The following is a 20,310-nucleotide window of genomic DNA, read 5'->3' as shown; positions in this document are numbered from 1 at the left end:
TATGGTGACTTAGATGAAGACCAGTCCACACTTTGAGTAATTAATGCAATAACCAGGTAACTGCAAAGGGTTCACAAACTTATTTTGGCAACTGCACATCGATAAGACAGGCTTAGATGTCAATGGTTAAAGATTAAAGCAGATTAAACGGTTTGTTGGGAAACAGTATGTTAGACCATAAAACATGGGAACAGAATTAGGCCATTGGCCAATCGCGTCTCCTCCTCCATTCTATCATAGCTGATTTATTATCCCTCTCAACTTCATTCTCTTGCCTTTTCCCTCTAACCTTTGACACCTTTACTAATCAAGATCCTATCAACCTCTGCCTTAAATATATCCACAGACACCTCTGACAATGACTTCCACAAATTCACCACTCTACGGCTGAAGAAATTCTTTATCATCTCTGTTTTGATTGTCGTCTTTGCATTCTGAGGTTATGCCCTCTGGTCATAGACTTCCCCATCAAAGGTAACATACTCCCTACATTGACTCTATCTCAACCTTTCAATATTCGATGGGGTTTCAATGATATTCCTCCTCATTCTTCTGAACTTCAGATGGTACAGAATCAGAGCCATCACAATACTCCAACTATGGTCTGACAAATGCCTGATTAAGTCTCAGCATTACATCCTTGCTTTTATAGTCTAGTCCTCTCGAAATGAACACTAACATTGGCAGATAGAATTTAGTGTAGAACAGTGTATGATCATGCATCTTGGTAGGAGGAATAAAGGTGTAAACTATCTTCTAATTAGGGAGAAAATTTAAAAATCAAAGGGACTTAAAGTCCTAGTGCAGATTCCCTAAAGGTAAACTTACAGGTTGAGTCAATGATAAGGAAGGCAAATGCAACTGCATTAATTTTAAGAGGAATAGAATGTAAGAGCAAGGATGTAATGTGGAGGATTGGTAAGTCATTGGTTAGACCACACTTGGAGTGTTATAATCAGTTTTGGGCCCCTTATCTAAGAAAAGACATGCTGGTATTGAAGAGGATCCAAAGAAGGTTCATGAGAGGGCTAATGTATCGGAGTGTTAGACAGGAGGTATGCCTATTTTGAACAGAGATGAGGAGGAATTTTTTTGGCCAGAGGGTAGCGAAACTGGAATTCATTGCCACTGGTGGCAGTGGAGACCAAGTCATTGAATATATTTAAAGTGGAGGTTGATAAGTTTCTTGAGAATCAGGTTGTCAAAGGTTATTGGGAGAAGGCAGAAGAATGGGGTTGAGAGGGTTAATAAATCAGCCATAATGGAATGGTGCTGCAGACTATGGGTCGAATGGCCTAATTCTGCTCCTATATCAGTGTATTTGCATTCCTTACAATGGACTCACCTTTTAGCTAACCTTTGCAGAATCCTACACAAAGACTCCCAAGTCCCTTTGCACCTCTGATTTCTGAATTTTCTCCCCAGTTAGAAAATAGTCTACATCTTTATTCCTTTGACCAATGTGCATGACCATACACTTTGCCATGCTATATTCCATCTGCCACTTATTTGCCCATTCTCCCAATGTGCCTAAGTCCTTCTGCAGTCCTGCTTCCGGCTTCCTCAACATTACCTGCCCCTCCACCTATCTTCATATCATCTGCAAACTTGGCCACAAAACTATCATCCAAATCATTGATGTATAGCATGAAAAGAAACAGTTCCAACAATGACCCTTGTGGAACACGACTAGTCACTGGCAGCCAGACAGTAAAGGTTTCCAACTTGTCTTTTGCCATTCAGCTGATTTTCTATCCATGCTAGTATTTTTCCTGAAATACCATGGGGTTTTATCTTGTTTAGCAGCAGCACCTTGTCAAAGGCCTTCTGATAATCCAAGTAAACAATATCCACTGACTTACTCCTTTGTCTATTTTGCCTATTATTTACTCCAATAATTCCACTGGATACGCCAGGCAAAATTTGAACACATGTGGATTTTGGCCTACATTATTATGTGCCTCCAAGTTGCTTGAAATCTCATCTTTAATAGTGGACTCCAACATCTTCCCAATCACTAAAGACAGACTCACTGGCCTCTAATTTCCTTTCTTTTGCTTCCCTCCCTTCTTGAAGAGTGGAGTGTCATTTGCAATTTTCCAGTACTCCAGAACCATTCCAGAATCTAGTGATTCTTGGAAGATCACTACCTATGGCCTCTACAACCTCTTCAGCTATCTCTTCCAGAATCCAAAGGTGTAAGCCCATCTGGTTCAGCTGACTTACCTACCTTCAGAGCTTTCAACTGCTTTAGCACTTTTGCCTTAGTAATAGCAACTACATGCACTTCTGCCCTTGGCACTCTTGAATTTCTGGCAGAATTCTGGCGTTTTCCTCAGTGAAGAATGACGCAAAATACTTCCATCATTTCCTTGTCCCCTTTTACTATGTCTCCAGCATCATTTTCCAATGGTCCAATATCCACTCTCACCTCTCTTTTACTCTTTTTACATATGAAAATCCTTTTGGTATCTTCTTTTATATTATTGGCTAGTTTACATTCGTATTACATCTTTTCTTTGCTTATTACATTTTTAGTTGCTTTCTGTAGGTTTTTAAAAGCTTCCCAATCCTTTTCCTAATTTTTGCTATATTGCATGCCCTCTCTTTTCCTTTTATGCTGTCAGCGACCTCCTTTGTCAGCCATGGTTCCCCATCCTCTGAATGACTCTAAGCTGAAGACAAATACACAATTTATGAATTCCTTTCTTTAAATGACCCTAAGAGTGTCAAAAATACTTGACATAACTTTAAAGGAAAGAATATCCTTCCAGCATCTCACTGTGAGTACTCAGTGTGCATTCATACCATTTTAACGTGGGGACCTGGACAGCACGACTGATTATACCTTTTCCAGGTGGCACACCAGGAGATAGGATGACACTCAGAATCCTGGCTCATTTTCAATTACATCAAGAGCAAAGAGACAAACTTTTGTCTTATCTTGAGATCTGCTAAGTTACCATGGAAAGATTAACTGTTTTGTGTCCAAATTTGGTATCTAACTTCCAAAGAGCATCAATTTTTTGAAGGTCATATAGATTCAAATGCTTAAGTATCATTGCAATTAGATTAAGAACTGCACTGTATAGGGCCTTTGGCCCACGATGTTGTGCCGACCTTTTGACCTACTCTAAGATGAATCTAGCCCTTCCCTCCCACAGAACCCTACATTTTTCTTTAGAGGGGCTTCACAAACAGTAAGGTTTCATGAAAGGCTATTAGGAAATATGTTTTCTTTGAGTTTTGAACAGATTTCCTAATAACCTTTTAACCTTTCCACTTTACTGTCAAAGTGGTTTGCACACTGGTGCAAATAGTAAATAGCTGCCTCACAGCTCCAGTGACCCATGTTTGATCCTGATCTCAAGCTGCTATGTGGAGTGTGCACATTCTCCCTAAAGTTTCCTGCAATATCCCAAAGATGTGAGGGTTGGTAGCTTGCTGTATATTGTCCTCAGCATATAGGTAACTGGTAGAATCTGGAATGAGCTGATGAGAATGCTGAGAGAATAAGTTATAGGGAGAGTTAATGCAATAATGGGATTGGCCTATGTGTTGTCATATACTCAATGGGCTGAATGTTCTCAATCGATGTTGCAAGGAAATACAGAAAATATGAAATATAGAGATTTGACTGACTGATTAACCCACAATATCATATTACTAAATGTAACAGACATCCACATGAAAGATTCTGGGACACCGTAGAGTACAAGGTACACTGTTAAAGAGCTAATCCTAATGAGCACGCAAACACTGAAAAGTTGCTGTGGGGAAATACAGTGCCCATAAAAGGTAGTTACTTGTGAAGAATAGAAATAGGGTGAAGTGGTAGATAAATGCGTGGCTGAGAGATTGGAGCAGGAGTCAGGGATTCAGATTTGTGGATCATTGGGAACTCTTTTGAGGTAGGCGTGACCTGTACAGTAAGGAATGGTTGCACTTGAATCTGAGGAGGACTGATACCCTGGCAGGGAGAGTTTAAACTAGAATTGCTGTGGGGTGGGAACTGAACTGAAGAGACGGAGGAAGGGGCGGATGGCTCACAAATAGAGAAAGGTTGGAGGCAGTGTGAGAGGAAGGGTAGGCAGGTGATAGAGAAGGTATGCACTCAGACTGACAGTTTGAGATGTGTCCATTTTAATGTAAGCAGTATCATGAACAAAGCGGGTGAATTTTGAGCGTGGATCAGTACTTGGAGCTATGATGTTGTGGCCATTACAGAGACTTGGATAGCTCAGGGGCAGGAATGGCTACTTAAGGGTGCCAAGCTTTAGATGTTTCAGAAAGGACAGGGAGGGGGGCAAAAGATATGGGGAGTGGCACTGTGGATCAGAGATGGAAACAGAGAAAACCTACCGCACAATACATGCCCTTTGGCCCACAATGCTGTGCCGAACATGTATATACTTTAGAAATTACCTAGGGTTTTCGAAGCTCTGTGTACCTATCGAGGAGTCTCTTAAGAGACTCTGTTGTATCTGCCTTCACCACCGTTGCTGGCAGCGCATTTCTATGTTTCTATGTGTGGTGTTTGGCCTATGCTCAACATACCGTTTAGTCTGATGGTTAAAAAGCTCAATTTTGCTTTCGTCAGACCATAGAACCTTCTTCCAGCTGACTTTAGAGTCTATCACATGCCTTCTGGCAAATTCTAGCTGAGATTTCATTTGAGTTTTTCCAACAGTAGCTTTCTCTTTGCCAATCTCTATAAAGCTGTGACGGGTGAAGTACCCAGACAACAGTTGTTGTACTTGCAGTCATTCCCATCCTCTAGAGTTGTCTTGGTAGCTTCCCTCATTCGTCCCCTTCTTGCACAGTCACTCAGGTTTTGAGGATGGCCTGCTCATGGCAGGTTTACAGTTGTGCAAAATTCTTTACATTTCTTGATGACTAACTGTACTCCAATGGATATTCAATGACTTGGAAACTTTCTTGCATCCATATCCTGACTCATGCTTTTCAATAATCGTTTCTCAAGAGTTGCTTGGAGTGTTCTTTTGTCTTCATGGTGTAGTTTTTACCAGGATACTGACTCACCAGCGGTTGGACCTTCCAGACACAGGTGTATTTTTACCACAATCAATTGAAACATCGCGACTGCACACTGGTGATCTCCATTTAACTAATTACACAACTTCTAAAACCCATTGGCTGCACCAGTGATGATTTGGTGTGTCATATTAAACAGGATGGATACTTATGCAATCAATTATTTTATATTTTATATTTGCAATTAATTTAGATCACTTTGTAGAGATCTTTTGTAGAGATCTGTTTTCACTTTGTTACAAGGCTCCTTCTGTTGTTCAGTTTGGAAAAAAGCCAATCAAATTCGCTGTGATACAACGTTGTAAAACAATAAAACATGAAAACTTCCAAGCTGGGGTGGAATGCTTTTTATAGGCACTGTTCATCTGTATGTAAAGATATTTGTCTATCTTTCTCAAGATTTCAGTAAAGCATCCAGCATAACCAGAGATCCCACCCACCCCAGACATTTTCTCTTCTCCCCACTCCCATTGGGCAGAAGACACAGAAGCCTGAAAGCACATACCATCAGGCTCAAGTACAGCTTATACCCAGCTGTTGAAAGACTACTGAATGTTTCCCTCCAATTTCCCTCGGGATCAATAAAGTATGTCTGCTTGTCTGTCTGTTTTACTTCGTACTACCTCAATACGCTATTGTAATCAAATGATCTGTACGAATAGTATGGAAACAAGCTTTTCACTGTATCTTGGTAGATGTGACAATAACACACCAATTTTCATTCTGGTGACACAGAATTTGACAGACAGGTTAAGACCCCATCACATGGGAAGCAAAGTGGGTAGGGGAGGGGGTGGTCGGGGTTGCCTGGTATCTCTTTGACCATAGAGATATAGATGAAAACACTAAAAGAGGGAACGTGACTTGCACAAACCTCATATCAATAACTTGGCTAACGACCACACTTGGCTGAGATGTCTTGCCTTCTGCTATGTCGTACAAAAAGATCTTGAAATCGCAAACCACAGCCAGTGCCCTCTGCCAGCCTTTCTTCACCCCAGCTGGTTTAGGTACCTAGAAATAAAGCATCCATTAGTTTTTTTTTTAAAGAGTTGGGAATGAGGATGTGTAAGTATTCCATAGGAGGAAGCATTCTGATTTGCATTTATGAACGTAAGAAATTGATGGGCAGGTCCAATAGGTGTGCCCTATCATGATGGCTGAAGCATACTAGTTGATTATTTCTATCCACCCTTCATCATGCTCTTTCGTGCCTAATTTCCTCTTCAACAACTGTGCCATCTCTTTGGAAAATAAGGAAAATTCAAATTTGGTGTAATTCGTTTTGCATTTTGATGCTGATCACCCTGATGGCTCTTGGCAACATCCCTAAGGTGTGCCCAGAAATAAATTTAAAGAAATATAGTTGGGGTTGGGATCTAGGTCATTGAGGCCTGGTGTCCAAACCATTGCCTTAGGTAACTTGAGTAGGGGAAGTTCATTTAAACTCACAATTACTTCAAACTTTTTATGAAGCTTTTACTCAATTCCTTTAGGTTGTACTGTATCTTGATTGGTTAGCACACTATCTTCTTCAAAGTAAATTTATTATCAAAGTACATATATGCCATCATACACAAACTTGAGAATCGCTTTCTTCAAGGCATTCATAGTAAATACAAAGCAACACAATAGAACTAATGAAAATAATAATAATAATAATAATAAATAAATAAGCATTAAATATCAAGAACAAGAGATGAAAAGTCCTTGAAAGTGAGTCCATGTGTGTGTGTGAACAGTTCAGTGTTGGGTGAGTTAAATTGAGTGAAGTTATCTTCTTTTGTTCAAGAGCCTGATAGCTGAGGGTAATAATTTTTCCTGAACTGGGTGGTGTGGATCCTGAGGCTCCTGTACTTCCTTCCTGATGGCAACAGCAAGAAGAGAGCATAGCCTAGACGGTGGGGTTCTTGATCATGGATGCTGCTTTCCTGTGATGTGCTTGGTAGATGTGCTCAATGGGGGGGGGGGGGGGGGGGAGTGCTTTACCCATGATGGACTGGGCTGTATCCACTACTTTTAGTAGGATTTTCTGATCAAGTACATTGATGTTTCCATATCAGTCCATGATGCAACCAGTAAGTAAACTCTCCACTGCACATCTAAAGAAGTTTGTCAAAGTTTTAGATGTCATGCTGAATCTTCATATACTTCTAAGAAAGTAGAGGTGCTACCATGCTTTCTTTGTAAGTGCTGAACCCAGGACAGATACTCTGAAATGATAATGCTGAGGAATTTAAAGTTGCTGACCCTCTCCACCTTTCATCCCCCAATGAGGACTAACCCATATACCCCTGGTTTCCTCCTCCTGTAGTCAATGATCAGTTCCTTGGAAGTGCTGACATTGAGTGAGAGGCTGTTGTTATGGTATCAGTCAACCAGATTTTCAATCTCCCTCCTAAAGGCTGATTTGTCACTACCTTTGATTTGGCCCACAACAGTGGTATCATCTGCAAATTTAAATATGGCTTTGGAGCTGTGCTTAGCCTCAGTTATAAATATAAATCAAGTAGAGCAAGGAGCTAAGCACACAGCCTTGTGGTGTACCTGTGCTGATGGAGATTGTGGAAAAGATGCTGTCAATCTGAAATGACTGGGGAAATTGAGGATCCAATTGCACAAGGAGATATTGAGGCCAAGGTCTTGAAGCTTATTGATGAGTTCTGAGGGGATGATAGCACTGAATGCAGAGCTGTAGTCAATGAAGAGCACCTTGATGTATGCAACTTCATGATCCAGATTTTCCATGGTTGAGTGAAGAGCTAATGAAATGGCATCTGCTGTTGACCTATGTGACGGTAGACAAACTGGTGCAGATCTAAGTCACTTCTCAGGCAGGAGTTAACGTGCTTCATCACCAACCTCTCAAAGGACTTCATCACAGTGGATGTAAGTGCTACTGGACAATAGTCATTGAGGCAGGTTACCAAGTTCTTTTCATAGGCACCGGTATAATTGAAGCCTGCTTGAAGCAGGTGAGTATCTCAAATTGCTGAAGTGAGAGGTTAAAGGTATCAGTGAAGTCTCTTGCCAGTTGATCAGCACAGGTCTTCAGTATTTGGCTAGGTACCTTCTGTGAGTTCACACTCTTGAAGGATGCTCTCACATTGACCTCAGAGACTGAAATCACAGAGCTTTCAGAGTGTGGGAGTTCATGAAGATTGCTCCATGTTTTGTTGGTCAAAGAGGACAGTCAGAAGGTCAGGTTTCCCAAAATGCTGTCTAGAAATTGAACAGTAGGCATTCCTAATCATAGTATAAAAGTGGTCAAGTTTATTGGGACCTCTTGTCCTGCAGGTGATATGTTAATGACAATTGGCTAGAGATTTCTTCAATTAAGACTGTTTGAAGTCCTCAGCAATGAGTTGAAGGCATTACAATAAGCTGCTTTTTGTTTGCTTATAGCTGCACTCAATACCTTGAGTGTTTGCTTAACACCAGCCTTTGGCAGCACGTAAACACGGTCAGGATCAGAGGAGAACTCTCATGGCAAGTAGAATGGGTGGCATTTAATCATTATATGTTGCAGGTTGAGGAAATGCGTGCAACAAGATCACTGTCTGAGCACCATGAAGAATTTATAATGAAACAGAGACCCTCTCTCACCTTTTGCCCTCTTTGAAATAGCAGTCTGATCCATTTGGTGTATTGAGAAGCCCTTCAGGTCTTATTGATGTATCCGGCGTGTTATGAGTGAGCCACAAATGCAGCAATCCTACATTTCCTTCCAATTCTTGGTTGCCAAGTTGAATTTGTGGGTGAGACAGTTAAATTTGTTTTTAAATAGAAGAGACTAACTGTGTCACAGCATTTTCAAAAATCTATCTACACAGCCAGACAGGACATTTGTTGTAGCCTTTCTCTGAATGATGGAACTTCAAATAGTTAATCACAGAGCTCACATGGTTCACCAAGAGTCTCATATATTTCCTTAAGTTATGACCAACTCACGACTTCTGTATCAAAAACTAAACACTGAAGACCCAATACAAGATTATTGCACACATTGATAGATTATAATGAAATGCAAAGCTTTTTGTAAACTTTTTCCCCAAATGAAGTTTCAATGGGATATGTCTACCTGTGTTCACAAGGACAAGACTTGTATATGGAATTTTCCTTACCCGAACATGACCCTCATAGGCAGTTCCAATTCCTCTCTGTGGATCTATCCCCAGTGGACCCTTTGTTTGGTCAGGTGGAATGGGGCAAACAGCCGGTGCTTTGTCAGCACAGGTGACATGGCATGAGAAACCACATACTAAAAAAAATATAAAACTATAATTAGTCTTACATGCCCATGACCAAATAATATGCATTAACATATAGCACCACAAAAGTTTACAAGATGCGACTAACAAAACTACTTCAGGAAATGTTAAGACAGACAACCAAAAGATTGACCAAAGAGGTTAAGAAGAACCTTAACGTTTGGGAGTAGACAGCTGGAGGAGTGTAGGGAAAGATGGATATAATTAAGAGAGAATGAACATTGGAAGCTGAAGGCATAATTGTGCAAGAGGCCTTAACTGGAAGAGGACAGAGGTATGGTGGAGATCTCAAGGGAAGGGAAGGTGAAGTTACAGAGGGATACATGAACCAGAATGAAAACTTCAAAACTTGGCATGTTGCTAGTTCAGAAGACAATGTAGGTCAGTGAATGCTAAGAAATGGGCATTTTGTAAAATCCCTCCATTCAAATTCTGCAATATTGTGAAGCATTTAACATCTTGTTCCCTTAGCATTGTAATCTTGGCCCACATTGTTTGCACTTGTCCTGAAGTGGTCCTTGAACACAAGAACATAAAAAAGAGTGTACCTAAAAACAAAGCATCAATAAAAAAGGAAGAGAAAAAAAAGGAAGGAAGACAAGCTGAGATAGCAGCTTACAAATCTATGATATATTAAAGGTTTCTTCATACGGCACATCTGACCGTTTCAAAATTATGGTCAATCAATTACTTTGGTACTGCATACAGTTTCATAATAATAGGTGTTACAAGATACCATCAAAGTTGACTCACCTTCACACGTGCAACCTTGGCGTACTAAGCCAACCATCAGAGACGTACACTGATTGCACTTCGTTGGTGTAGTAAAAGACTTCACAACAAACTGATGAGCTTTGGGCTACAAAATTCAAACAAAAAATGAGAGAATAAATATTCATAAAAAGCAAAGTTATTAAATTTTGAACTGCTGAATAATAGTGATAGATGCTTAATAACTAACCTAATTTTGAAATAGTTTGTATGGTATTATTAAGCCCCTTTAGCCTTTAATACAAGATGGTTGGACCAAGAGATGGAAGGGGGTTTGTTATCAAAATCTTCTCACTTTCAGAGTGATGGTATCAAGGCCCAGGAAAAGTTAGTGGCTGAATGAAATTATACATAATTCCTTTGAATACAACTTTAAAGAAGACACCAGCATTTTTGAAAAAAGATTTGGATTAAGCTTTCATTGTGTAGACTTTGCTTGGTAGAGCTTCTAAGGATATGTGCGCACTGCGTAGACATCAAGGATTCTAATTTGTTTATTAAGATAGAGTGAGGAATAGGCCCTTCTCGCCCTCTCAGCTGTGCCGCCCAGTAATCCCCAATTTAATGCTAGTCTTATCTTGGGCAATTTACAATGACCAATTACCCTACTAATTGGAGGAAACCAGACTTCCCGGAGGAAACCCACACCATCATGGGGAATATGTACACACTCCTACAGCAGCAACAGGAATTAAACCCGAGTTGCTGGTACTGTAAGGCACTGTGCTACTGTGCCGGCCTTCTCTGACCTTTGACAGTAAAAGTGCAGAGGAAATGCTTAACCAGAGGAAACTCCCATGAAAACATTTAGCATGTCCTAAATGACCCAAAGAAAGATCAAGGTAAATGAGGTTAATCCACGGAAAGATTGCAATGCAGATATCATCTTTGGAGTATGAATCAAGGTAGATGTGTAAAACTTTAGTGGACTTTACCTTTGGATTTGAGACTGTGGAACCACTGTATGATGACCTGATAGTTGGTGTCAGTATAGAACGAGGAGGATGATCTACCCCCTGATAAAATACAAATATTGTGATTAGATGTAGTGACTAGAAATTTAAACAAGAAACATTGGTGAAATGTTCACTTTCAACTGTCCGTTCTAAATTTCAGCTGTTTCCAGCTTGTCAAATCAGTTAGGTTAAGAATCTATCTATCAAAACCACTTATCCACCTGAAGTAAATCTACATAGATTCCTGAAAATAGGATTTTTTTTTAAAGGAATTTCTCAGATTTAGACATATGGGTCTTCAGGTTAAGAATGACTTACAGAAATCAACTTAACACCAGTTCTCCCTTGCATTTTTAGAGCATTTTATAGCTGCTGTTAATAACCAACACAATATATGCTGAATTAAAATTGAAAGACTTTGGTACAGGAACAGAGTATACATTGTCCTGACAGTAATATCTACACCTGATATCATCCCAAAGTAGAGAGGCTGCAGAAGGACTTAGACAGATTAGGAGAATGTACGAAGAAGAGACAGATAGAATACAGTGCCTGGAAGGGTATGGTCATGCACTTTGGTAGAAAAAATGAAGGGGTTGACTATTTTCTAAATGGAGAGAAAGTACAAAAAACAGAAGTGCAAAGGGACTTGCCAGGATTCCCTAAAGGTTAATTTGCAGGTTGAATCTATGGTGAGGAAGGCAATGCAAAGTTAGCATTCATTTCAAGAGGACTAGAATATAAAAGCAAGTATGTACTGTTGAAATTCATAAAGTGTTGGCGAGGCCTCACTTGGAGTATTACGAACAGGTTTGGGCCATTTATCTGAGTAAGGATTTGCTGAAACTGGGTAGGGTTCAATGGAGGTTCACAAAAATAGTTCCAGGATTGAATGGCTTGTCATATGAACAGCATCTGATGGTTCTGGGCCTGTATTCACTAGAATTCAGAAGAAGGAGCGTGACCTCATTGAAACCTATCAATTGGAGAAAGGCCTTGACAGAGTGGATATGGAGAGGATGTTTCCTATGAAGGGCGTGTCCAAGACCAGAGGACACAGCCTTAGAATAGAGGGACGTCCTTTTAAAATGGAGATGAGAAGGTATTTCTTTAGCTAGAGAGTGGTGAATCTGTGGAATTTGTTGGCATGGGTAGCTGTGGAGGCCAAGTCTATATGCATATTTAAAGCAGAGGTTGATATATTCTTGATAGGTCAGGACATGAAGGGTACAGGGAGTAGTCAAGAGATTGGGCTGAGAGGAAAACTGGATTACCCATGATAAAATGGCGGAGCAGACTTGGAAGGGCCATAAGGCTTAATTCTGCTCCTATAGCTTAAGCTCTAATTGAGAAATGAGTGTGTTAGCTATGCCCATACCTCAGGTTTTACCAGCTGAGAAAAAATAAACAATAATAATAATAATAATAATGATAAAATGTTTCATGGTATTCATTAATGACTGAATATAGAGCAACCCTCGTGTTACAAAACACATTTACAGAATCATAGAACAGTGCAACACTGAAACAGGCCTTTTGGCCTATCTAGTCCATGCTTAGTTCCACTGACCATCAGACTATTGATCTGCCTAGTGCTATAATCCTGCATCTGGACCTCCATAACCCCCATCCACGTACCCATCAAATTTCTCTTCAACATTGAATTTGAATCTGTATCCACCACTTCCACATCCAGCTCATTCCACCATCACCACCCTCTAAAAGTTTCTCCTCATGTTCCACTTAAATATTTCACATTTCACCCTTAACCCACAAACAATAACAAACAATGGACCCAATGCCAACCCCTGCAGCACACCATTAGTAACAGGCCTTCAGTCAGAAAGGAAACCTCCTTCTGGCTTCTCTCGCAATGCCAATGTCTAATCCAATTTACTACCTCATCAAGAATATCAAGTGACTGAACCTTCTTGACCAAACTTCCATGTAGGACTTTGTCAAAGACATTCCTAAAGTCAATGCAAATTACATCCATTGCCTTAACTTTCTGGTAACTTTCTTGAAAACATCTATAAGATTGGTTAAACATGATCTATCACGCACAAGACCATGCTGACTATCCCTAATCAGTCTCTGTCTATTTGAATACATATATCTAGTTTCTCTACAAATTTGCTCCTCTAAATCCCATAGACTGTTGAGTAGTCTATAATATAATCCCAGTAACGTGGTCATCCATATAACAATCACAGCACGGAAACAGGCCATCTCGGCCCTCCTAGTCCGTGCCGAACTCTTAATCTCACCTAGTCCCACCTACCCGCTCTCAGCCCATAACCCTCCATTCCGTTCCTGTCCATATACCTATCCAATTTTACCTTAAGTGACACAACTGAACTGGCCTCTACTACTTCTACAGGAAGCTCATTCCACACAGCTATCACTCTCTGAGTAAAGAAATACCCCCTCGTGTTTCCCTTAATCTTCTGCCCCTAACTCTCAAATCATGTCCTCTCGTTTGAATCTCCCCTACTCTCAATGGAAACAGCCTATTCACGTCAACTCTATCTATCCCTCTCAAAATTTTAAATACCTCGATCAAATCCCCCCTCAACCTTCTACGCTCCAATGAATAGAGACCTAACTAGTTCAACCTTTCTCTGTAACTTAAGTGCTGAAACTCAGGTAACATCCTAGTAAATCGTCTCTGCACTCTCTCTAATTTATTGACATCTTTCCTATAATTCGGTGACCAGAACTGTACACAATATTCCAAATTTGGCCTTACCAATGCCTTGTACAATTTTAACATTACATCCCAACTTCTGTACTCAATGCTTTGATTTATAAAGGCCAGTGTTCCAAAAGCCTTCTTCACCACCCTATCTATATGAGACTCTACCTTCAGGGAACTATGCACTGTTATTCCTAGATCTCTCTCATCCTCTGCATTCCTCAATGCCCTACCATTTACCCTGTATGTTCTATTTGGATTATTCCTGCCAAAATGTAGAACCTCACACTTCTCATATTAAACTCCATCTGCTAACGTTCAGCCCATCCTTCTAACCGGCATAAATCTCCCTGCAAGCTTTGAAAACCCACCTCATTATCCACAACACCTCCTACCTTAGTATCATCGGCATACTTACTAATCCAATTTACCACCCCATCATCCAGATCATTTATGTATATTACAAACAACATTGGGCCCAAAACAGATCCCTGAGGCACCACGCTAGTCACCCGCCTCCATCCCGATAAACAATTATCCACCACTACTCTCTGGCATCTCCCATCTAGCCACTGTTGAATCCATTTTATTACTCCAGCATTAATACTTAACGACTGAACCTTCTGAACTAACCTTCCATGTGGAACTTTGTCAAAGGCTTTGCTGAAGTCCATATAGACTACATCCACTGCCTTACCCTCGTCAACATTCCTCGTAACTTCTTCAAAAAATTCAATAAGGTTTGTCAAACATGACCTTCCACGCACAAATCCATGGTGGCTACTCCTAATCAGATACTGTCTATCCAGATAATTATAAATACTATCTCTAAGAATACTTTCCATTAATTTACCCACCACTGATGTCAAACTGACAGGTCTATAATTGCTAGGCTTACTTCTAGAACCCTTTTTAAACAATGGAACCACATGAGCAATACGCCAATCCTCCGGCACAATCCCCGTTTCTAATGACATCTTAAAGATCTCCGTCAGAGCTCCTGCTATTTCTACACAAACTTCCCTCAAGGTCCTGGGGAATATCCTGTCAGGACCTGGAGATTTATCCACTTTTAAATTTCTTAAAAGCGCCAGTACTTCCACCTCTTTAATTGTCATAGGTTCCATAACTTCCTTACTTGTTTCCCACACCTTACACAATTCAATATCCTTCTCCTTAGTGAATACCGAAGAGAAGAAATCATTCAAAATCTCTCCCATCTCCCTCGGCTCCACATATAGCTGACCACTCTGATTCTCTAAGGGGCCAATTTTATCCCTCACTATCCTCTTGCTTTTAATATAACTGTAGAAACCTTTTGGATTTACTTTCACCTTATTTGCCAAACCAACCTCGTATCTTCTTTTAGCTTTTCTAAGCTATTAGAAAGCTTTCTAAGCTTTTCTATCCCTTTATTATTTCTGTTTCATCCATATACCCTCAGTAGATGAGTTCTCCAGCTTGTTCCGTTTGAGCACTACTGTGACATCTTCCCTGACTAGTAATGCCATCTCTCCGCCTTTAATCCCTCCTGCTCTATCAAGTCTAAAACAATGGAACCCTGGAACACTGAGCTGCCAGTCCTGCCCCTCCTACAACCAAGTCTCACAATGTCATAAATCCAGGTGCTGATCCGTGCCCTAAGCTCATCTGTCTTTCCAACAATACCCCTGGCATTGAAATATACACAACTCAGAACGTTAGTGCCACAATGCTCCACCTTTTGAGTCCTGACTTTATATGTGGGTTTAACAACATCTTTCCCCAATACCACTCCACTCCGCTGTCTGCTCTGGTTCCCATCCCCCTGCAATTCTGGTAGAACCCCCCCCTGTGCTGCACGCAAAAATCTTTCTGCATTCCAATAAAATTATATAATTATAGATGATGAACATTTCAAATTGACAGTGAAATTAGCTTACAGACAGTTCCCAGAAAAGGAACCCTAACAGAACCCGGGGACTGCCTGAATTTCATTTAGATTCTTGCAAATCAATTTCACGGTAAAATGTAATGTGAAATTTTACAGGGATAGTGAACCCATGACAAGCATGCCCAAAATGTCACATACAGAAATTTTATTGTTATGTGGCATGTAGTGTTGCTCCTCAATTCGTTAATCCCCACCCATAATGAAAATATACATAATGATTATCTTTCTTGCAAAAGAAGCAATGAATTATCTTTTTAAATCACAAGAGCAAAGATATGCTTGGTGCCAGCTGGACACTTGATGTTGGGAGGATACATTTTGACATGGCGTACACATCAGTTTTTGATTACAATAACAATGCTGTTTAGAAACTGATGTTATTTTTCAGTTGCTTTTTAAAAGATATTACCAGTTTTTGAACAGGATTCTAAACTGCTTCATGTAGTTCAATCTACCTCTGCTATACTTTTATTAGTAGTAAAATAATGAATACACATAGATGAGCAACAGGACTATTCCTTTTTCTTATCCTAGGTAAAACTTCAGGCAGTAAAAATATAGAACAGCAATAATATTTTTGTTTAGATGATGGCAAGGTTTCCATGCACTGACCTCCACAGTCTCAATGTCACTTGCTGTCGATGGTGACCGAGAGCGAGAATGCACCTGTGATTTCACCTCTTCGCCAGAAGGAGAATTCGAAAGGTTGAAGTTCTCAATGGAATCAATCTATGAAAAGAAATTCTGTTAATTCATATGCATGCTGATGACTCAGGTTCCTACAAAATTCCTAGCATTCCAAAACTTAAATAGAATGATCCATGCAGAGATACAGGAGTGATTTGGTTTAGGTGTGGTCTGGTATGGTAATTCAAATGTATGAAAATGTAAGAAGCTGCAGAGAGTAGTGGACTCTGCCCAATATATCACAGTCACATCCTTCCCCACCAATAGTAGTATCTACAGGATGTTCTTCCTCCATAAGACAAATATCATATCATCTGGGCCATGCCACCTTTATGCAGCTATCATTGGGCAGAAGTTTCCGAAGCCTGAGGTCGCACACCACCAGGTTCAAGAACAGCTACTTCTCTTCAACCAATTGCTTCTTGAACTAACTGGCAAAACTACAATCACTACAGTTTAACAAAACTATGACCAGTTTGATCACTTTGCGCTAAAATATTTGTGTTTTGTGTTCTTGTAAAAATTGTGTGTAATTTTTGTTCTATTTGAATTTTTCCCTTGAATGATTACATGTTGCGATGAACCTGGGATGCTGCTGCATGCAAGTTTTTATCGTACCTGAGCATGCATGTGCATATGGCAATAAACTTGACCTTGATTTTTTCTCCCCAGCATTTGTTATTCATTGTTTATTCAGAGACTGAGGCAAGCAACCCCATTCCATTCCTCAGAGGTAATCCTGATTTATAGTTTATTCTAGACTACTTTGAGAAGCTACTGTGTGAGGAATTCACAGTACCTCAGCCCTCACATTCCACTTTGCACAGATCTGTACTTATGTGAGGACATTAAGAATATTTTGTAAAGAAATCCAGAATAACTCTTGAAAAAGTTTCAAATCCATTGAAATGTTTTCTCTTTAAAGTGAGCAACTCTTTCATAACGGAACACGTGTCTTTGACTAGCAACAATCCTATTTTCCATGAATGTTCCCTGATCTGGTGACTTTTCTAGCATTTTCCATCACCTGCACTATTTTGATTTCCAAATACTTGATAAAACCTTGTTTTGCAGTTTTCTACATCACTGTAATATACAATTAACTGGCCATGATCAGACATTAGTACAACAGTCTATCTCAATTTAATTCAATTAACTTAAATGACCTGTTAATTTAAAATGTAAAAAAAACACCTGTGTAGCTTGCAAAACTATTAATTGATTCTTCCATTATTTTTACCCTTGTGAAGGTGTTGAGGAGCTGCCACTTGAACCAATGTTGATCTAATGAAAACACCTGCAGTCTTTACGGGGAGTGAGTTGCTAAATATTTACCTCATGATAAGAATGGTGGATCCAAATCTGAATGATGCGCAAGAAACATGTGCCATTCTGTTTTATTTACATTCCTACTTTAAACTAAGGAAACAATTGATTAATTGTCCAAGCAGTAAGTGATTTTGATTAACACCAGTGAACTACAAATATTAACTCGAGACTTCAGAAGTGAAGGAACAGGTGATATCATCATAAATAATTTGGTCATGCAGTACTACAGTGGCATTGTTAATATGAAGACTGCACTACTGCTAACCTTCCTGCTACGTCTGGAGTGTTTGTAATATTTGCTTTATTCCAATTCCCTGTAGCATCTCATAAAATGATATAGCACTCAGCACAGAAGCAGGCCATTCAACCCCACACCAGCCAGTTTTATTCTTATCACATTCTGATTGGCTACCTGATCATTTATCTACTCTAGTAGCAAACTACAGTGACAAATTAACTCATGAAGTTGTACATCTCCAGAGGTGGAAAGAAACTGGAGCACCTGGGGGAATCCATGTAGGAACATGCCAACTCCACACTGACAGCTTTGGAAATCCGGACTGAACCCAGGTCAGTGGAGCTGGGGTAATATTTCTCAGGCACTAATTGCTTTTCACTACATTGACACTTATTCAGCAAGAGCAGAATTGTGACATTTAGGCATTCTTTTGAATTTCTAATGTTGCTGGAATATTGACCTAATAGCTTTTACATTTTAAAGACACAATATTAACTATTATGGAAATTTATGTTCTATGTTAAAAGTATTCAGCTACCACAGCCTAGACACTTGAACCTAAAACTTGCATGAATGAACAGTGAACAACTGCTCCAAATTTTGTTAAGCCAGTTGGTTGGTGCCAATATGCTGCAGGTCATCCTGCCATAATGTTCCCCAGGTACCCACCACGCCAAACCCACTTTAGCTTCCATTCAAATGCCAAATGCAGAGGCTTAACTTCAGCTTTATCAGACCAAGCTTCTCCTGTTTATATAGCACCCCAAAGACCGCTTTTACATTCTCAAACAGCAGACTGTTATTCGGCAAAGAGAAGCCACAGTTGACAGCAGGAATGAAACAGTAAAGGAGAAATGCTATACACAGCCAAAAACAAACTCTGAATAATTCAACTGACCCTGAAACTTCAAGGTTAGTAATTCTGAAGTTAAGTTGAATGGTAAATATCAGAAATACTATAGTGGGTAATGAATGAGTCTATATTCTGCTGCATTTCACTGTAATGGCAGGTCAGTGGTGAAATAAGATATAAACTGATGCCCTAATATTGTACACGAAGACGTTACTCAAAACTCTGATATACTGCATCGTAGATACTGATATCCTGGGAAACAGATGCTCTACCAAAAAACCAACTGTTGTTGATGCACCAAGCAGTTTAAGAACATTGTGTGCTCTGCTCTGATAGGACACACCAATATCTCAAGAAACTGCTCCAATACCTTAAGAGATAATGTTACTGTTCCACTGACAGCCTGAGTACCGCATGTTATATTGATGTCCAGAGAGTCAGTGCTGGTAGTACTGTGACATCTTGACCCTGACGTCTTAGGGGAATGTCACTGGTGCACCAATGTCCTGAGGGACAGTGATATTGTTCTGACATCTCAACGTCAGTGATACCGATACTTTGATATCCCAATGACTGTTTCGCTGTCATATTAATGTTCCAAGTGACCATATCAGTGTGTTCTAATGCCTTCAAATTCAAAGTAAATTTATTAGAAAGTACATATATGTCATCATATATATCTCTTGAGATTCATTTTTGCAGGAACTTACAGGAAAATAAAGAAATACAGGAGAATTTATGAAAAACTATAAATGAACTGAAGCTGACAACCATCTTAAATTAATCCTCAATTCCATTCCGACATGTTAGTCCATGGCTTCCTCCATTATCATGATGAAGCCACTCTCAGGTTGGAGGAGCAACACCTCATATTCTGTTTGTGTAGCCTCCATCCGATGGCACAAACATTGATTTCTCTAACTTCTGGTAATTATTCCCCCTGCCCCTTCCCACTTCTTCCATTCCCCATTCTGACTCTCATCTTACCTCTTCTCTTCACCTCACCCTGGTGCCCCTCCTCCTTCCCATTCTCCCATGGTCCATTCTCGGCTCCTATTAGATTCCTTCTTCAGCCCTTTGCCTTTTCTACCTATCAACCCCTAGCTTTTCACTTTATCATTCCATCACCACTCATGGACTTTCTCCCTCATCTGGCTTTGCCCATTACCTCCTAGCTTATACTCCTTCCTCTTTTTATTCTGGCTTCTTCCCACTTCTTTTCCAGTCCTGATGAAGGGTCTCGGTCCAAAATACCTACTATTTCTTTCTTTCCACAGATGCTGCCTGACCTGCTGCGTTCCTTCAGCAGTCTGATTTTTGATTTACAGGAGCAAATTTGTAGTGAGATCACAGACTGTTGCAAGAAACATAAAGCCATGATAGGTGATTTTAATTTTCCACATATTGACTGGGACTTCCATATTGTAAAAAAACAGGATGGAAAAGAATTTGTCAAGTGTATTCAGGAAAGTTTCTTGAATCAGTACATAGAAGCCCTACAAGAGAGAGTGCATTTCTAGAA

At 39.9% G+C, this 20,310-nt stretch overlaps 1 protein-coding gene across 5 annotated transcripts in view; it reads right to left on the bottom strand.

Annotated features, from left to right (window-relative positions):
• Positions 1-20,310, bottom strand: part of LOC132401000 (serine/threonine-protein kinase MRCK alpha-like) — a 573,066-nt gene that overhangs the window by 69,836 nt on the left and 482,920 nt on the right. For all 5 annotated transcript variants that reach the window (XM_059982693.1, XM_059982697.1, XM_059982694.1 and 2 more), the window contains 5 exons: positions 16,294-16,410; positions 11,033-11,113; positions 10,080-10,185; positions 9,180-9,316; positions 5,930-6,069 (listed from right to left, as the gene is read on the bottom strand). In XM_059982693.1, the coding sequence (XP_059838676.1) occupies positions 5,930-6,069; positions 9,180-9,316; positions 10,080-10,185; positions 11,033-11,113; positions 16,294-16,410 (581 nt within the window). The remainder of the gene's footprint in view (positions 1-5,929; positions 6,070-9,179; positions 9,317-10,079; positions 10,186-11,032; positions 11,114-16,293; positions 16,411-20,310) is intronic.

This window comes from Hypanus sabinus, chromosome 10 (genome assembly GCF_030144855.1).
Source record: "Hypanus sabinus isolate sHypSab1 chromosome 10, sHypSab1.hap1, whole genome shotgun sequence".
Lineage (NCBI taxonomy): Eukaryota > Metazoa > Chordata > Chondrichthyes > Myliobatiformes > Dasyatidae > Hypanus > Hypanus sabinus.
The sequence above is the reverse complement of the archived record's forward strand: the minus strand, read 5'-3'. Positions and strand labels throughout refer to the sequence as shown.